At 37.5% G+C, this 17,642-nt stretch overlaps 1 protein-coding gene across 1 annotated transcript in view; it reads right to left on the reverse strand.

Annotated features, from left to right (window-relative positions):
* The window catches only part of ASIC3 (acid sensing ion channel subunit 3), a 522,157-nt gene that overhangs the window by 317,379 nt on the left and 187,136 nt on the right, over positions 1 to 17,642 (reverse strand). Inside the window, exon 4 of the mRNA XM_044066319.1 lies at positions 7,866 to 8,016. Within this exon, the coding sequence (XP_043922254.1) occupies positions 7,866 to 8,016 (151 nt within the window). The remainder of the gene's footprint in view (positions 1 to 7,865; positions 8,017 to 17,642) is intronic.

Below are 17,642 nucleotides of genomic sequence, written 5' to 3' on the forward strand. Positions count from 1 at the left end.
CATTTTTAAATTCTTCATATTAAATACGTGGAGTAATTGTAACAAGATGTGTAAAAACTCCATCATTGTGGTATAGTCTTTTGTATAAACATTTTCCTGCTTAGTTGTCTTTAAGGAATTATTGTCAGCCATTTTAAAACTATTTCTAAAGATTAATGTTCTAACACTTTGCTAGGAACTCTTTAAAATTATTGGTGTATATTATGAAAATGTTTACTTTTTGTACCAAAATCTACTAAGTTGTGCAATGTTTTGAAAAAACTAAGTGAGAGGAGCTATGTGTGAGTACTGCTCAACTATGGAAGCCATTTTAGAATCTATCCTTTCTTAATCCTAAGCACAAGAGAAAAAAGGTGCTTGTCAGTGCTCTTTTATGTTTGCTTTTTCTTGTAAGAAGTTGGGGTGCTGATATTTTTTAACTTATTCATAGGATTGTTTCTCGAGCTGCATCATGAATCCAGGGATTTAAATATGTTGTTTGCTACTCTTAAAGACTTTTGAATGGAATATGACTTCTAACCAGAAATTTATGACTAAATTATCACTGCTTTTTATCTAGAGGATTCCCTTATAAATGTTGTAAAAGTATAGTCATACATTGTCATTAGCAGAACTTGAGCTTACTTCCATCACTAACATGTGATCATATCCTCACCGAAGACTGGTTATGGTACCTTGATACTTAGCTTTAACTGGGTACCTCTGATATATTAGGGAATCACAGCCTTTCTGTGAGGAATTGATTAGTTTTTTCTGTAGTTTTCTGCTTCCATCTTTCACAAGTGAGCAGTTCCATGGCTGTTAGGTTTACTTTTCACTGTTTCCCTCTGCTGGTGATGCAATTTATATTGCACATCTGCAGACCACTGCCATTAGAAATTCCCTTCATTTGGTATTCCTCCACTCCTAAACAGTTACATTTTGTTTTCTAGATCATTGACTTATCAGTTTTGAACCTGTACTCCTAAAAGACCTTTGTCATGGTGTATTTCAGGCCTGTGACTCTTCTTACACAGAAAAGTACAGTAGCGCTTCCTCTACCGTGTCAACTGGATATCTACAGAAGTGCTTCTGTTAGTATATTCTGAGTTTAGTAGTGATCCAGTACAACCTCAGTAGACAGTAAAACATATCCTACTTCTGATTAAAGATGTTGCTTTAAGTCTCCAAGCCCCATTGCATGTTTCACTCATAAAACATACATTACATGACAGATAAAGACCCTATGGCTTTTGTACTCTGTCCATTAATTATTGGATTAAGTTTAACTTTCCAGTTGTCTAATATTTTTCCCCATCCTTGTAAGGATCACCTTATCTCCCATCTCTCTTTTTCTTAATAAATCAAATTTTGGCAGAAGCCAGTAATAACTTTAAACACTTTTGTCCTTGGTACAATGGACTTCTTCAGAACACCATATTAACAAGCAGAGGCCAATTTATAACGTTCACATATATCACATGAGTTAATTGGCTGACACAAAAACTTCTTAAAGAAATATAGTACATAAAATTTAAAAGCAAATAGAAATAATCTACTACAGTTATAAACATTAAATAAATTCAATATTTTCTAATCTTTCTATTTTTTAAAAAACATTTGATGTCAATAAAATAATTTAAACCAGGGGATTTATCAGCCAGTATTTTCAATTGCCAGATAGCCTCCCTTTGCTCAATTTTATTCATATAATCTCCCCCTCTTGCATCCATTAAAACCCTTTCTAAACCAAAAAAATTTTTTTTATGTTCCAGATGTACAGAAATATGCCTATATAAAACATTATTGGAATCTCTAGTCTTGATATCATAAACATGTTTCAGAAATTTGTGTGTTAGCCGATCAAGTCATGTGATATATGTGAAAGTTATAAAATGGTTTCTGCTTGTTAATATGGTGTTCTGAAGAAGTCCATTGTACCAAGGACGAAAGCACTTAAAGCTATTACATAATTTTTGGGGTTTGTAGGTACTGTTTTTTTTTTAATAAATCAAATTCACTCTTTTTAAAACTTTAAAACTTCTTGATCTCATTCCATAATGCCTTGCACCCTTCACAGACTGCAATATAAAACAAAATGCTAGACTAACATGAAACCTCTACAATTAAGGTAAAGGACTTGATTATTAACATAAAGCAAAATATAATTAATTTTATAAAAATATCTACAAGCTTTACAATTACCACAAGGGAAGGTACACATGGGACCGGACAACATCCCAGGCTGCATTTTACACGAACTTCAGAACGAACTAGCTCCCCACCTAAGCACCATGTTCAATCATAGCCTCACATCAGGCTTTGTGCCCACTGAATGGTGTACAGCAAAAGTTATTCCACTCCACAAAGGGGAGCCACCACTGATCCCGGGAACTATCACCCTTTTAGCCTGACGAGCCTGGTCTGCAAGGCCATGGAACGTATCATCATGAAACTCATAAACAAAGACATTGGTAACCTCCAAACTCTGGATCCCACCCAGTTCAGGTTTGTGAAAGGCAGAGCATGCCACCTGAACCTGATCAACTTCTTCGTGGCAGTCACCAAAGCCGTAGATGAGGGTAAGGTGGTTCACACAGCCTAGCTTGACCTCACCAAAGCTTTTGACACCATCCCCCATTCTGGAATTATAGCTAAACTCACTAAACTAGGTATAAATCCCTAAGTCACAAGATGGGTTGCCAACTGGCTCACTAACAGAACCCACACTGTAAAAGTTGCACACTCTAAATCTGACCTCAAACCAGTGACAAGTGGAGTACCACAGGGTTCAGTCCTGGGACCTCTTCTGTTTGGTATCTACTTCTCTGAAGTACAGGCTAACACAGAAGGCCTCTGGCTAACGAAGTTCACAGATGACTGCAAACTAGGAGCCATAGTCGAGTCCCCAAATGATGTGGACATCCTACAGTAGGGCCTCACTGAGACAGATGCCTGGTGTCAGAGCCATGGCCTCAAGCTCAATGCCAAAAAGTGCATTGTCATCCCATAAGGTAAAAACTCTGTACCCATGAATTACTACATAGACAGCAGTCTACTTCTGCTTAACACCGAATGTGTGATAAGAGACCTTGGGACCCAGGTGGACAGTAGTCTGTCCTTTGATAGTCACATCAATCACAGTAGTCAGGAAGTCCTTCTACGTGGCACACCTCATCATAAAAGGGTTCTCACCCAGGAAAAAAGAGGTCATTGCTCCCCTCTACTCGACACTCATTAGACCCATTATAGAGTACAATGCCTCTTTTGGAATGTACCTCACAAGACATCTGCAGCGGCTGGAAAGGCCACAGAAGTACCTCACAAAGAGGATTACTGGCCTCAAACAGATGCCCTACACTGACCGTCTCAAAAAACTCCAGCTTTACTCTGTAGCATATCTTCATTAGCACTCTTCAAGAAAAATCTTGATGAGTGGATGTGAAATAGGAAATACACCCCGGGGATCACTTCTGTGTCTCTACTCAACAGTGGCATAGGAAAATAACTTTCTTGGGTGATGTAAGCCAGGGAACCTTGTTGGCTAGGCTTACGTAGGCCCTCGGGCCGATAGCCTAGTACATACCTATTAACCTATGAACCTTTCTGTTTGTTTGCATTACATACTAAAATCTCAGTATCATCTCTGCATAAAATACTTTTAATAGTATTGATCTTTTTATTAATGATATCTGGTCTTTCACCAATAACTTCAATGCTCATACATGTCAAGCAGAGCGCCTCTTTGGCCCTCTTCAAAAGGAACCTTGATGATTGGATGGGAGATAGGGAATTCACCCCGGGAATCATGTCAATCACCCTGCTAGACAGGGGTCCAGGGAAGTAAATACTGTGGGAAGAAATAGCCGGGGATTGTTATGGCTAGGCTTGTATAGGCCCTAGGGCTGATAGCCTAGTATCAACTTATGAACCTATGAACCTATAATAAGCTCAGGTTTTCCCTTTAATTATTTTCTGATTATTTTCTAAACATTTAATAATATTATAATGATCTACAATCATGTATACATTAAAAAAACATTTTTTGTGTACTGGTTTGTTTTACAAATCCTTTTGAAAGAATCAGAGGAAAACAAACATATCTATGATCTATAACTTCACTAGCTGTTTTTAAATAATATTATACTCCCTGTTCTTAAAAAGATGAATAATGTGATGAATTTCTTCTAAAAACATTTTTTCCATCAGTAATCAGTCTAGATGCTTGAATAAATTGACCTTTAAGGATATTACCTTTTACAAAGGTAGAATGTGCACTATTGTAAAACAAATACTCACAGCTGTATCTTTGCTATGTAACCCATTGCTAAATTTCTTATTGTCTAGATGTAATCAAACGTCCACATCAAGAAAGGTTACTTTCTGACCAACATCACCCAAAGTAAATTTTTACTATTCAACTGTTCCAAAAATTCTAAACATTCTTGTTTTGACCCAGTAGAAAAAAAAAAATAGGTCATCCACAAATCTGGCATAATGTACAATTTTTTCATAATCTAGAACATTCACAAATATTTGACACTCCCACCTACCTAAAACTAGGTTGGCAAAAGAGGGTGCAATGGTAGCACTCATTGTTACTCCTCTAATTTGATGATACTATTTTTGCCGAAATATGAAACAATTATTATACAATACAAAATAAGCAAACATGCAGTATTAATATCCTTATTATTCCATTGAGTATACTCAGTCAGCAAAGCTCTTAAGTAGACCAAACCTCCATCTTGTGCTTTAGAAGTAAATAATATTACATGTACACAGTAAACATGATCAGTTATCAGTAAAACAGCCTTCTTAAAATTTCGAAATATATCCCAGAAATCTTTGATGAAAGAAGACAGTTTTTGTACTACAGATTAAATAAAAAAAAATCTAAGTGGATTGCGATGATAAAAGAAGGCAGTTTTTGTACTATAGAATTAAAAAAAAATCTAAGTAGATTGAAATATGATCTGTAACAGACCCACCATCTGAAACAATTGACTTAAACAGAAATTGTATACAATTCTCATGAATTTTTGGTATACCAAATAGTATACCTATCTTTGTTTCTCTGTTAAAAATAAAATCATATGTATCAATATCAATATAACCTTGTTCATAGGGTCATAGGTGATTACAAGGCTAATAGCACAAGAGCCTATACAAGCCTATCCAATAATACCCAGATATGGATGAGGTATTATCAGGGTAGTGGGTCTTTCAATGTTGGAGCCCTGAGTCATTTTACAGACAACCGCTGTCCATAAGGGACAAGGGCAGTACCTGGAAGTGAATTTCTGGTTCCCATCTATTTATTCAATTTTTTTCAAGAGAGCGAGGGACAAACTTTGTTTTACGAAGGTTGGAAGTTTATTCCATGTTAGTGTCACGGATAATGTTAAGGCCCATGGAACACGTAACCTCTGTTATAATTTTACTTGTGAATATGTAACATTTTCACCAGGGCTGGATCACAAATGCCCTGTAGGGCAGTTATAAGTTACCTCTCAATAAACAATATGAGACAGAGCTAAGGGATAGGGCCTTTAGTTGATTTGCATAAGAGATGTGTCTTATGTGTTGTATGTTTTAGTGGGAAACCTCCAGGGCTGATCCAGTTGGTATAAATACCTGGTTAGGTACATGCAGAAAGGAGCATTGCACTCGATTATGGGCCTGCTGAGGGCCGAGTATAATGACACTATGACTTACCTTTGACTGTGATGCCATGCCTTTACTTATATGTTGAGCCTCACAGAAGGATTCCCTCACTACTGTAGTTACCTGCTGGTCAAAGTTTATGTTACTATCTATCTGTTTTCCTAGGTCCCTCACCACTGGGTCTACTTTTAGGGGTGTGCTAGCAATATTATAATTTGCAGGAATATCTGATTTACTGAAAGGTATGATTATGCATTTTTTAGCATTTAGTCTCAGACCATGGTTTTGGCACCAGTCATTTGTCATTTTTAAGCCTGTTTGTAGGATGTCAACATTGTTTTGGGAGTCAGTGATTGCTTCCAGTTTACAGTCGTTGGCAAACGTGGTGAGCCAGAGGACCCCAACACTGTGCCAATAAATCCAATAAAACTTGATGTATATTATTGTAAGATTCATGGATTTCATATAACCCAAGTTCTTTATATTCATTTACATTGTTCAACATCATTTCAGTATTATTGATATAGTCCTGTACATACATTACTACCATGGCCCACATTTATTCACCTTCATAAATCTGAGGTGGGACATATTTCCTGATTCTGTAGTGCCTTTTCTTCTTTCAAAATTTAAAATTTGCCCTGTTCTGCAAGCTGTGGAATAATTCATCCTCACAGCTATCTTAAAAGACTTGAAGGGTAGGTATGAGGGGTGGTATATATGTAGGTGGTTTATGTAGCTCCCTGTTTATTAGCTTAGAGTCATGAAATAAAAATGCTAAATTCAGTTTACGCACATACAACCTAAATTCTTTCATGGTCCTACAAATATTACTTCTACTGGCAGGAATAAAAGTAAACCTCTTACTTAAAGTACTTAATTGTGCATCAGTAAACTATTCATTGGTAAGATTCAAATATTAATTCTACCAGTATTATTATCAGAAGGATTACTGAAAAAATATTATAAATGTCCGTATTTAGTTAAACCTTCCTCTGCTCCTCTCTCTTTTTCTTTCTTTCCCTCCTCGAAAACTTCCTTGGCATTTCAGGCCTCCATTTGATAACAGATTGTGAATGTTCCCAGTCTGTAGATCTCCAGAAGGATTTATTGATCCAGAGTAAACAGCAGGACTTCTACCTCCACCTTTATTTTTTATATTTTTCATATTCCTCCTTTCACGTATTATCTCACCCCTTCTATTCCAATCCATCACATCTTTGTGTTATGGTCAAGTCTGAGCTGATGGCCCTGGAATAGCCATGACAGCTGCTGGATACGTAATCTTTTTATTTAGATTTCTAGTATCAGTACACATAGCTTTGGGGATTTTATTCATGTTCTGTTTGTTGCTCCATTTTTTCTATTTCTTTTTATGTATTTTAGCCTCACATCTTTATTTACTGATGATGTAATTCTCTTTTGCTTTTAGCAGCATATTTCAACTTTATATTACCTTTACTACTCTATATGTCAGTGATTGCAGTGTCTGTATTGGGCAGGGAGATTCTATTCTCACCCCTTCCAAACTTTCAGGGCCATGGATGGTGGATGTGACATGCCCTAGGACCTCAGATGGTGCATGGGATATGCTTCAGGACCAAGAAAGTTAAAAGTAGACATGACCCAGGGCCACAAATGGTGCATGTTGCATTCCTCATTTCCAAAGATGGTAATTGTACTATGCTCTATGAGTGCAAACTGTGCATGTGGCATGCCACAGGACTATAGTCTACTAACTAGTTGTATGATTAAACGCTTTCAGAAACAATTCTGTAATCAGAGCTCATCACAGAAAGTACATTCTAGCATAATTTTATTTAATCTATTCTAAAACAGTGGTATTTATTTATAATATATATTTCAAGCTAAGTTATCTGAACAATTGGTGTATCATTTATATATTACACTTTAGTACTTTGCTACAGAGTTTTCCCTTTGTTCTTCAGATGTCCATTTAAAATATAAATACCTTAATATGATACACTGTCAGGTAAAGTACTGACCTTTATACCCAAAATTAGCATTGACACAAAACGTGCAGATACAGAAAATGCAAACCCTTCCAACTACTTGGCAAATCATGCCCATAAATATATGCACATCTTGGCTTGCAAACTCTGAATGCATCACTCAGTTTTGCATTTTATGCAATAGTGTCAATACCGTGACTTTGTGCTTTCTTGTCATATAAATGATAAATAAAAGATGGGCCTTACCTGGCATGTGTACCATCCTGCAGTTACAGTTGGCCACTACGTAGCGAGTCTCACAGTCAATGCGGCAGGCAGTAATGCTGTAGTTTGTGAAGAAGTCTGAATCCATGGGAGTCGATTTACAGTCACCCCACGGGGGTGGTAGGTACATCAGCTGTATCGTTAAAAAACGTTCCCCAGAAACAAAACAGAAAGAGAAGAGTCAGTAGTGGTTTAAGGACATACTACAACACCAAGTCAGAAGTAATTTACCTTTCTTCAAGTGTTTTGGCAATGTGATTGTTTGACATGTGTGATGTTACCCTGATGTGTGCGGCTACAACTAGCATCTGGATGCCTGATGAGAGTACAGGAGGAGCTATTGATTATCAAATGTTGGCATAACAGTGCTGTCTAGAATGCCCTTATTACATGAGGTGTAAGACTGGGAAGCTTTGCATTTATCACATGGCCTACATGGGCAGGTAGAGATTATCCGATGCACTTGGTTTAAAGAAAAGGAAAATAATTAATGATAATTACAGGTGAGTGATTTATAAATGGGAACACTGATGTCTTCTGTAATCTTGGGGCAATAATGGAAATATGCAGAAAAAATTCCTACACATGGCAGTGTATTAGTTACTAATTTAAAACTGTAGGACTCCATGAACACTAACTAAAGATACATGAGCGACTGCACACAACTTAAAGATACAACACAATGTAGAGAGGAAATGAGGAAATCAAAACTGTCTTTATATACACCAGATTTGACTCAGTATGTCTAGATGCATTGAAACAAAACAATCCATGCATAGTTGTTGAAAGGCTGGAAACAGCAGAGGTTATCCCATGGAGCAGTGCATGTATAAACTGGAGCATAATGCCTTGTATGAATTCTCCACACAGTGTCATAATGCTGTGACTCTGCATGAACTAGTTACACTGTGGTTTAAGGGACTAACTGGGTTCCCCATTTACCACATATTTTGGGGTGTTTGAGCTATACAGTAGACATAACCTAATTTCCAAAATTATATAATGGACTGCAATGATGTGTTTTTTTGCACAAATTTTGAGAAGCAAGACTGCAACACCCATGTTATTTGGTAGAGGGCAGCATCTTTTTGGGAGTGGGTGGAAAGGAAAATGCAGAAATAAAAAAATGTATTGAATGAAGAGGCATATTGCAAGATCCAGCTCTAGAGACAAATGTTTTCAGCATATTGACACAGCAAGACACACTTCAGGAAGCATCTGACTAAATCTCCCGACTCAGCACCATACTCAGTACTGGCTACTTCATCAGACCATCAGTCATTACACTTCCCCATCCAGAGCCATACTCAGCAATGGTTATTATATCAGAATCTCAGTTATTAAACTCCTCCCCATCAAGTACCATACTCAGTAGTGGCTATTATATCATACCCTCAGTTATTAGACCCCTCCCTCTATATTCATGATCATACTTGGTACTAGTTATTACATCAGACCCTCAGTTATTAAACCCTCCATCTATCACCATACACAGCAATTGTTATTACATCAGACCCTCAGTTATTAAACCACCTCCCATCCAGCACTGTACTCAATACTGGATATTACGCCAGACCCTCAGCTATTAAATCTCTCCATCCAGTGCCATACTCAGTATTAGTTATTATAAATTATTATATCAGACACTCATTAAAATCTCTTTATCCAGCACTATCTCAGTAATTGGTATTATATCAGATTCTCAGTTATTAAACTTCCCCAACCAGGACCGTATTCTGTATTGGTTATTATAGATTGTTATGCCAGGTGTTTACTCATTAAATCTCTCCATTCAGCACCATCTCAGTTGGTATTATATCAGACTTTCTGTCATTAAACCTTCCCAGCTAGTGCTATATTGTCAACTGGTTATTACCACAGACCCTCAGTTATTATAGTCCTCCCCATCCATTACCATACTGAGTACTGATTATTACATCAGACCCTTAGTTATTAAACCTCTTCCCATCAAGTACCATACTAAGTATTGGTTATTATATCATACCCTCACTTATTAAACCCATCATCCAGTCCCATACTCAGTAGTGATTATTACATCAGATCTTCACTTATTAAATCCCCCATCCAGCACCATACTGAGCACTAGATATTACATCAGACTTTCACTCATTGAAACTTCCCATGCAGCACATGATTCCCAGGACTGATCATTATATCAGACCATCACTCTTTAAATCTCAGCAATCAGTACCAAACTCAGTACTGATTATTACATTAGACACTCACTTATTAGTCCCCCTCCCATCCAGCACCTTACTCAGTACCGGTTATTACATCAGATCCTCACTCATTAAACCTTCCCATATAGCACGTGATTCTCAGGACTGATCATTATATCAGACCCTCACTCATTAAACCTCCACAACCAGTGCCATATTTAGCACTGATTATATATCAGACTCTCAGTTCTGAAAGCCAAGGAGGTCCCCTACAAAGCTCCCATTATATTAGCTGCTTGAACTGGTCTTGATTTGGGAACCAGCTGGTAGTAGATGCACAAGGTGGTCATTTCTCTGGTAGACAAGTATGAGAGAGCAACGCCAAGTCCTGTTGAAAGCGAGCCTCTTTATTACACAAAGGTTGCCAGCATGTTCTCTGGGATGCATGACAAGCAACAGAAAGATTCTTAATAACCACAACCAGGCCTGCATCCTTTCACATCTTCACAGAAACCAGGAAGGCAGAGAATTCCTATTATGTGAATTAAAACAAACTCCAAACGAACTTGAAACCAAACAAACAAATGGACACCAAAGGAGGCATTAAATCCAACCACAGGACCGTAGATAAGTTTATAGTTAAGCGCTTTCACTCACTTTATTCACCATGAGCTTCTTCAGAACAACCATTTTATTGAATTCAAATCCTTTATGTCACATGACTGTCTTAAAGAAATCTATCATCTAATAAAAAGTAATAATGAAATAATCTGTTTGATAAATATGTAAATTCAATAATATATAAAATAATATAATGAATTATGTGTTAACAGTATACCTATAATAAAATATGTAAATATATATATATATATATATATATATATATATATATATATATATATATATATATATATATATATATAAAATATCTGTGCACAGTAAAAATTACTAAATAATAAACATAATAAACTACCTGTTCCTGGCCATTGTTTAAAAACATTTGATGTTAATAGTACTGTTAAGGCCAGGAGTTTCATCAGCAACCAAAACAATTTGCCATAAACTTTCTCTACACTCCAGTAAAGTTTTATAGTCACCTGTAAACAGATCAGTATTCACCCTTTCTAATACAAAGAAAATTTCTTAAATAGTGAACATTCTGCAGCATGCACTGCCAAAGCATTAGTTCCATCCCTTTTTCTAATAGCTAAACAGTGCTCATAAATTCTCTTTTGTAGAGATCTAATGGTTTTGCCAATGTAAAACTTGTCACATGTGTCACAAGTAGCACAATAAACAACATTGGTGGTGTTACAGGTATAATGGTCCTTAGCCCAGAACCTCCTCCCTATGTGTTTAAATTCAATACTGGACACATTACACATAAATCTACACTGTTTACATCTTCCACAAGGCTAGATGTAGAATTCAAAGCCATCAATTTATTCTTGTTTTCCAAAATATGCTTAATGCTGGTAGTCTTTTTGTAAGAGAAATGTGGTCTGTCACCCAAGGTCCTTGTTAGTTCAGTGTTTCCCATCAAAACCTTCCAATGATCTAATAAAATTCTCTTAATGTAGACCATCTCGTTACATATTGGGATGGGTAAAGCTAAAGAAAAGTTGAAAGAATCTTTACAGTGAACACTAAGAGTCACTCCCCTAAGAGTGTCCTTAATAATCAAAATGGGACAAGCAGATGTGTTCCTAAGTATCAGTACTTCCTGAATAATCCTCTTGAGCCAGACTAGATTATAGCCTCTCTCAAGAAAAAACTGTGTCAATCTATCTACCTCATGTAGAAAGACAGAATACTCACTTATCAACCTGCTAAGGCATATAAATTGATCTTTAACCACTCCACCCTTCATGTGGACAGGATGCAAACATTCTCTGTGTAGATAATGATTGACAAAAGTGGTCTTCCTAAATATTTGACTCTTAAAGCTCCAAGAAACAGTATCAAAGGTTAGATGTAGGTCTAAAAAAATCTATAGACTCACCAAATCCTCCAACAGTGAACTTAAGAAAAGTGGTGCTATGGTTCAGATGTTCAACAAATGTTAAAAAACTGCCATAATCACCCTTCCAGAGAAAAATCAAATCATCTATGTATCGCCTATAAAACAAAATATTGTCTAAAAAAAAACAATGCATAGAGATATCTTAATTCCCAGAGGGCCATTACTATATTGGCAAACGATGGAGCAACTCTTGACCCCATAACAACCCCTGATATCTGCTGAAAAAAACAATTACCAAATCTGAAAAAACTGTTGGTTACTTTTTATAAGATGATAGATTTCTTTAAGACAGTCATGTTGAATAAAGTGAGTGAAAGCGCTTAACTATAAACTTATCTACAGTCCTGTGGTTGGATTTATTGTCTCCTTTGGTGTCCATTTGTTTATTTGGTTTCAAATTCCTATCATGTGTTGTAGTTTGCCAGTCAAAGAATTACTTTTTGGCTTAGTTCTGAATCCCCGTGTCTTACAGTTGCAAATGCACTGTGGATATAAAAAAGAAGCATTATCAGAGTCTGTATTCTTCTTATAATACAGAATAATCTGTAACTAATTCCTAAATATTAAAGGCTGCAGAAAGTGCTTCTGTAACTAGTCATAACAATGCTTACACTGTACCCTAACAACACACTTGAAGTATTTCAAAACTGCACCATGTTAGGCATCTGAACCTTTCTGGTCCTGCCATTATGCAATGTGAAGTCTAGCTTAAGAAACTGCAATGTAGTTTCTAAAGAAACATGCCAGACTACTTAAATTTGTGATGCAACACCTACCATTTCTGTGAAAAGTCTATAGGATTATGCCGATACAAAAATACACATACATATACATATATTCATGCACATGCACAATAGAGCTCTTCCTCTGCCTCTATGTCTTTCTCTTTCTGTCTCTCTCACAATCTATTTAGCGCCTGTGGGAACATGAATCTCTTGAGATGTCTCACTTCAGTGAACAAGGTGCAACCTACTTGCAGTTGTTCAAATGTGTGCAGATAGACACACACACTCACACACACACACACACACACACACACACACACGCACACGCGCACACATGCGCACACACACACACACACACACACACACACACACACACACACACACACACACACACACACACACACACACACACACACACACACACACTATGAAATGGACTGACAGCTTTTTCACAACCATAGAGGATTATTTTCTCTTCTTTGTGCTGCCTGAGTGCTAGGATAGGCTTTGTCTCCCCTGTAGTCCTGAATTAGATTATGGTGGGTAACAAAAATATGAACGAACTATAACTTGCAGATATCTAATTTAAAAGAATGACCTCTGTGATGATGATCCACATCCATGTAGGCTGGAGACAGCAGAGATGCTGATATCAAATATGATGTATAACCTGAATAAATGATGCATATAAAATAAAGATAACACCTGCATAATGCTCCTCTTAATTTGTATTTTCCAGTTTCATCCCTATTGACTATAGACAGAAATGTACATCATGTTATGAGCTCTGACCACCTTCTCTCCAGTCTGAGCTTGAATGATGTGGGAAAAAGAAGGGAACTTGGCATTTGCCATGTTAGGAAACTTCTGTCTACAGTGCCGTGTATGCAGTGCTATAATAGTACTGAGAATGCATCCAAAAGCAATGAATCTCTTGTAAAACAGAAGCTTTAGTTATTTGTGGTACTTAATGAAATGCAACAAGAAATCTGGCAACATTCTGTTTTGGCCTGAAGTAAATGAAAAAAGGAAGCTGGAAGATGAGCTAAGGCTGTTTTTTGTAAACAATGAGACTACAAACGATTCAGTAAAAATAGCACGAAAATTGTATATTTAGAATCTTTAGATTTGTTTCTTTTTATTATAAAGGAACGTTATGGGCACTTATTACAGCAATAAACCTGTAATAGAAGATCCACCTTTGGTACTTCTTGGACTTAGCCAAAGGCTTTAGGGTTACTCTTCAGAGAAAGCTTTCCTGAGATGTTGCCACACTCTTCGTCTCCCATCACGCACAGTGCAACGACTTTTGTCTAGCTATGTTGGCACAGAAAAAGCAGAGGAAGATCAGAGAAAGAAAAGTCTGAGGAGGGAGATGTAGGGAAAGTATATTAGGCATGTCTGCAAGTTAGTAGAGAGGATTAAGGCTATGAGCACTCCTTGTAATCTAAGGTTTGATTCTCTCAGTCTCCATATACCTACTGGTTAACAGTGCTCTTTGGACAAGGTCTGCATGGATCTGTGCTCTACCACTGGTTAACAAACAGAAATTTAAAAAAAATAATAATTTCCTTCATATTTATCATTATGGTAAAGTGAGTATCAATTTTTTTATCTGATAAGAAGAGGTCCTTCTTTGGTAAGCTCTGTGACCCTAGCTAATCTTTCTCGATGTCTGTCCTCATGGGAATATAATCCCAACAGGTTTACTATCAAAAAATTGAAACACAAAATAAAATGTGTCTTAATGTTCGACTTTTAACATCGGAAATGAACATTTCCGTATGTCCCTAATGTCGAAAAAAGCTGTTAATTGTCGAAAATGTCGCTCGCGACATTTCCGAAAATCAACAGCACTCCCACCCGTCCTGGAACTCCCTACCTAACTAGTCTAAAGTCACAGTTATGCAGGGGGGCAAGCCCCCCTGCACCCCCCTAACTTAATATTCCAACTCCGAGATCGCACTACAGTGAGGAAAGGGATGTATTTCCCTAACCACACTGTAACGCGATCCCCTCACATGAGCAAACATTATAATTGCGAATGCACAGTCCATTCGCAATGATAACGTTCGCTCACATAACCTGCCGAACTATGAAGTATTCTAACATCTGTTGTTCGAATACTTCATAGCCGTGCAATTGCATGTCGGCATTCTGATGGTAAAGCATCCCAACAATAGTAGCCTGAAAGAAGATCTCGAGCTGGAAATAATGGCCACTTAAATGCCTCAGAAACTTGTTCATAGATGACCAAGCAAGTACTGTCTTAGGTGGCATTATAGAAAATTTGCAGTGGCATTTATTAATTTACTTGCTTAAATTTGTTTTCCAGAGTAGAACCCTAATTCGTATGGACCATGTTCCAGGCCATTTTAGTGAATACAAAACATCTGACCAGTTGATGAAATACAATCCACACAATGAAAACATATATTATTCAGCATCTGAACTTTTCTTAGAAGTGGAGGTACAATCATTCAAACAGAAATAAATTGATAAGGAGTTTCACAGAAGAGTGTAATCACTTAGTATAAACAGGATTAAAATTCAGATCAGTAAAAACACTTCTTTGAGGAGGCTATCTGCAGTATTTTATGGGGAAATTGATTTACACTGATAGCCAGAGGATCTGAGTGTTAGTTACCAGTTAGGATAGGAAAGGATTCTAGAGTTAACAGTTTGTAAACAAAGGAACCCAGCAGCAGATGGTCTCATTTGTTTTACAGGTAGAGTGAGTGGTACAGATGAACTACAGAGGCAGGGCTAGTAACCCAGTGGTGTCAACCTTGGCTTGAGATGATTGTCTCTGTTGAAGTGACACCCCAACCCCATGTAAAAAATGGGAAAAAGGGGTTGAAGATGGATGGATGGATGGATAGATGGATGGATGGATGGATGAATTCTCTTTTGAGGCACAGGGTAATAAATTTGAAAACTGGATTGCTAATTGATTGTAAGGATAAAGGGTTTTCTGATGCTGTAGCAAAAGTAGAGAATGTGTATTCTAGTTGTGCCTGGAGAATCCCTTTACCAACTGTGCATCCACAAGGGAATATAGGAAATTGTTTCTGACCAGATGAGCAGTTCATTAATTTTGGACTTTTTATATCATTGTGATACTGAAAGTCTAAATGCTGGTTGAGCCAAACACTTAGATATCTGAAATAGCTTGTAATCCTTAATGTATAGGACTTATATAGGATGTACCAGTTGGTAGATACAGATATAAGCTTTTAATAGGTCCATAGTGTTTTTTTTTCTATCAAAGGGTGCATTTTCTGTAGTCTGTTGAAAAACAGAGCCATGTCTTAATGTAGGTCTTTTTTAATTGTGGTGTTGGAAACACTGGCTCTAGAGCTAGCCATATTATCTGCATATTAATTGAGTGGCAGTTGGGGAGTTCCATTGGGAAGTCTGTTAATGAAATTTGAGAAAAGAAGCAGAGGCAACATGGATCCTTGGAGTACACATTTTAAGAGTGGAGCACTGGGGTGATGTGTACCTAACTTCACAGAGAAGATCCTGTCAGAGAGAAAATCCTTGAACCCGTCAAAGGCTTTTGAGCTTATTCGTTAAGCAGTGTGAGGATAAAGCGATAGAGACCCCAGCGAGTTTACAAAGAAAAACTTCCAAGCATGTTAGTGCCACCAGCTCACATTTGTAGATGCTTAATTTGTAAATGCAAGCTCCTCTTAGTAGAATGAGTCTTAGGACTGCAAATAAAGTCCTCCCATGTTTATCATACCAGAAAGCAATGAAGTTTACTAATCATATACTGCACAATGGTACCTCCTATACTGAGTCAACAGATATTGCAGATATACTGGTGGACAGATTCAGTGCTAACTTTACCCCTCCCCACAAAGGACCAATCGCAATACCAGTAGATTGCCAGACACCCAGTATTACTGCTGCACAGGTTAAAACAGCACTGTTCAAGGACAAGAATACAGCTTCTATGGGACCTGACAGTATCCCTGGCTGTGCTCTACATGAACTACAGAGTGAACTGGGACCTCACCTGTGTGCCCTGTTCAGTCACAGCCTCACCTCAGGCTTTGTCCCTACTGAGTGGCGCACTGCTACAGTCATCCTCTCCACAAAGGAGGAGTGACCACAGACCCCTGGAACTATTGCCCCATTAGCCTGACGAGTCTGATATGCAAAGCTATGGAACGCATCATTATGTACCTAATAAACAAGGCACTGTACGAGCACATCGACTCATGCATGAATCGTGCCATCCCAAATAGAACCAAGATGCTCTCCTACAAGAAAAGGAAGCCAATCTGGTGGTCCCCTGCCATAAACAAACTTTACAACAAAAGGAAAAAACTGTTGCAGAAAAGAGGAAAATCCCAGTATGCAAAGAACTCCCTTATCAACCTCAGTAAGAAGCTGAGATCCCTCATAAAATCCTCCAAAGCTAGTTACGAAAATAAAATTGCCAAAGATTCCAAAGACAACCACAAGGCATTCTATAACTATGTCAAAAATCTAAATGGCAATGCTCAGATCTGCTCTGAGCTACAACAGAATGGCATTAAATATACTGATCCCAAGGATATTGCCAATATCCTGGCAGATCGATTCAGTGCCAACTTCACCCCCTCTCACCTCCTAAATGGCCCATCTCAATACTGGAAGATTGCCAAATTCCAGTAATAACGGCCACACAGGTAAAAAATGCACTCTCCAAAGCTAAGAATACAGCATCCATGGGACCAGATGACATCCTGGGCTGTGTACTACATGAACTACAAAATGAACTGGCACCTCACCTAAGTGTCATGTTTAATCATACCCTCACCTCAGGCTTCGTGCCCAC

This window comes from Protopterus annectens, chromosome 3.part1, assembly GCF_019279795.1.
Source record: "Protopterus annectens isolate FY-2018-M chromosome 3.part1, PAN1.0, whole genome shotgun sequence".
NCBI classification, from domain to species: domain Eukaryota; kingdom Metazoa; phylum Chordata; order Ceratodontiformes; family Protopteridae; genus Protopterus; species Protopterus annectens.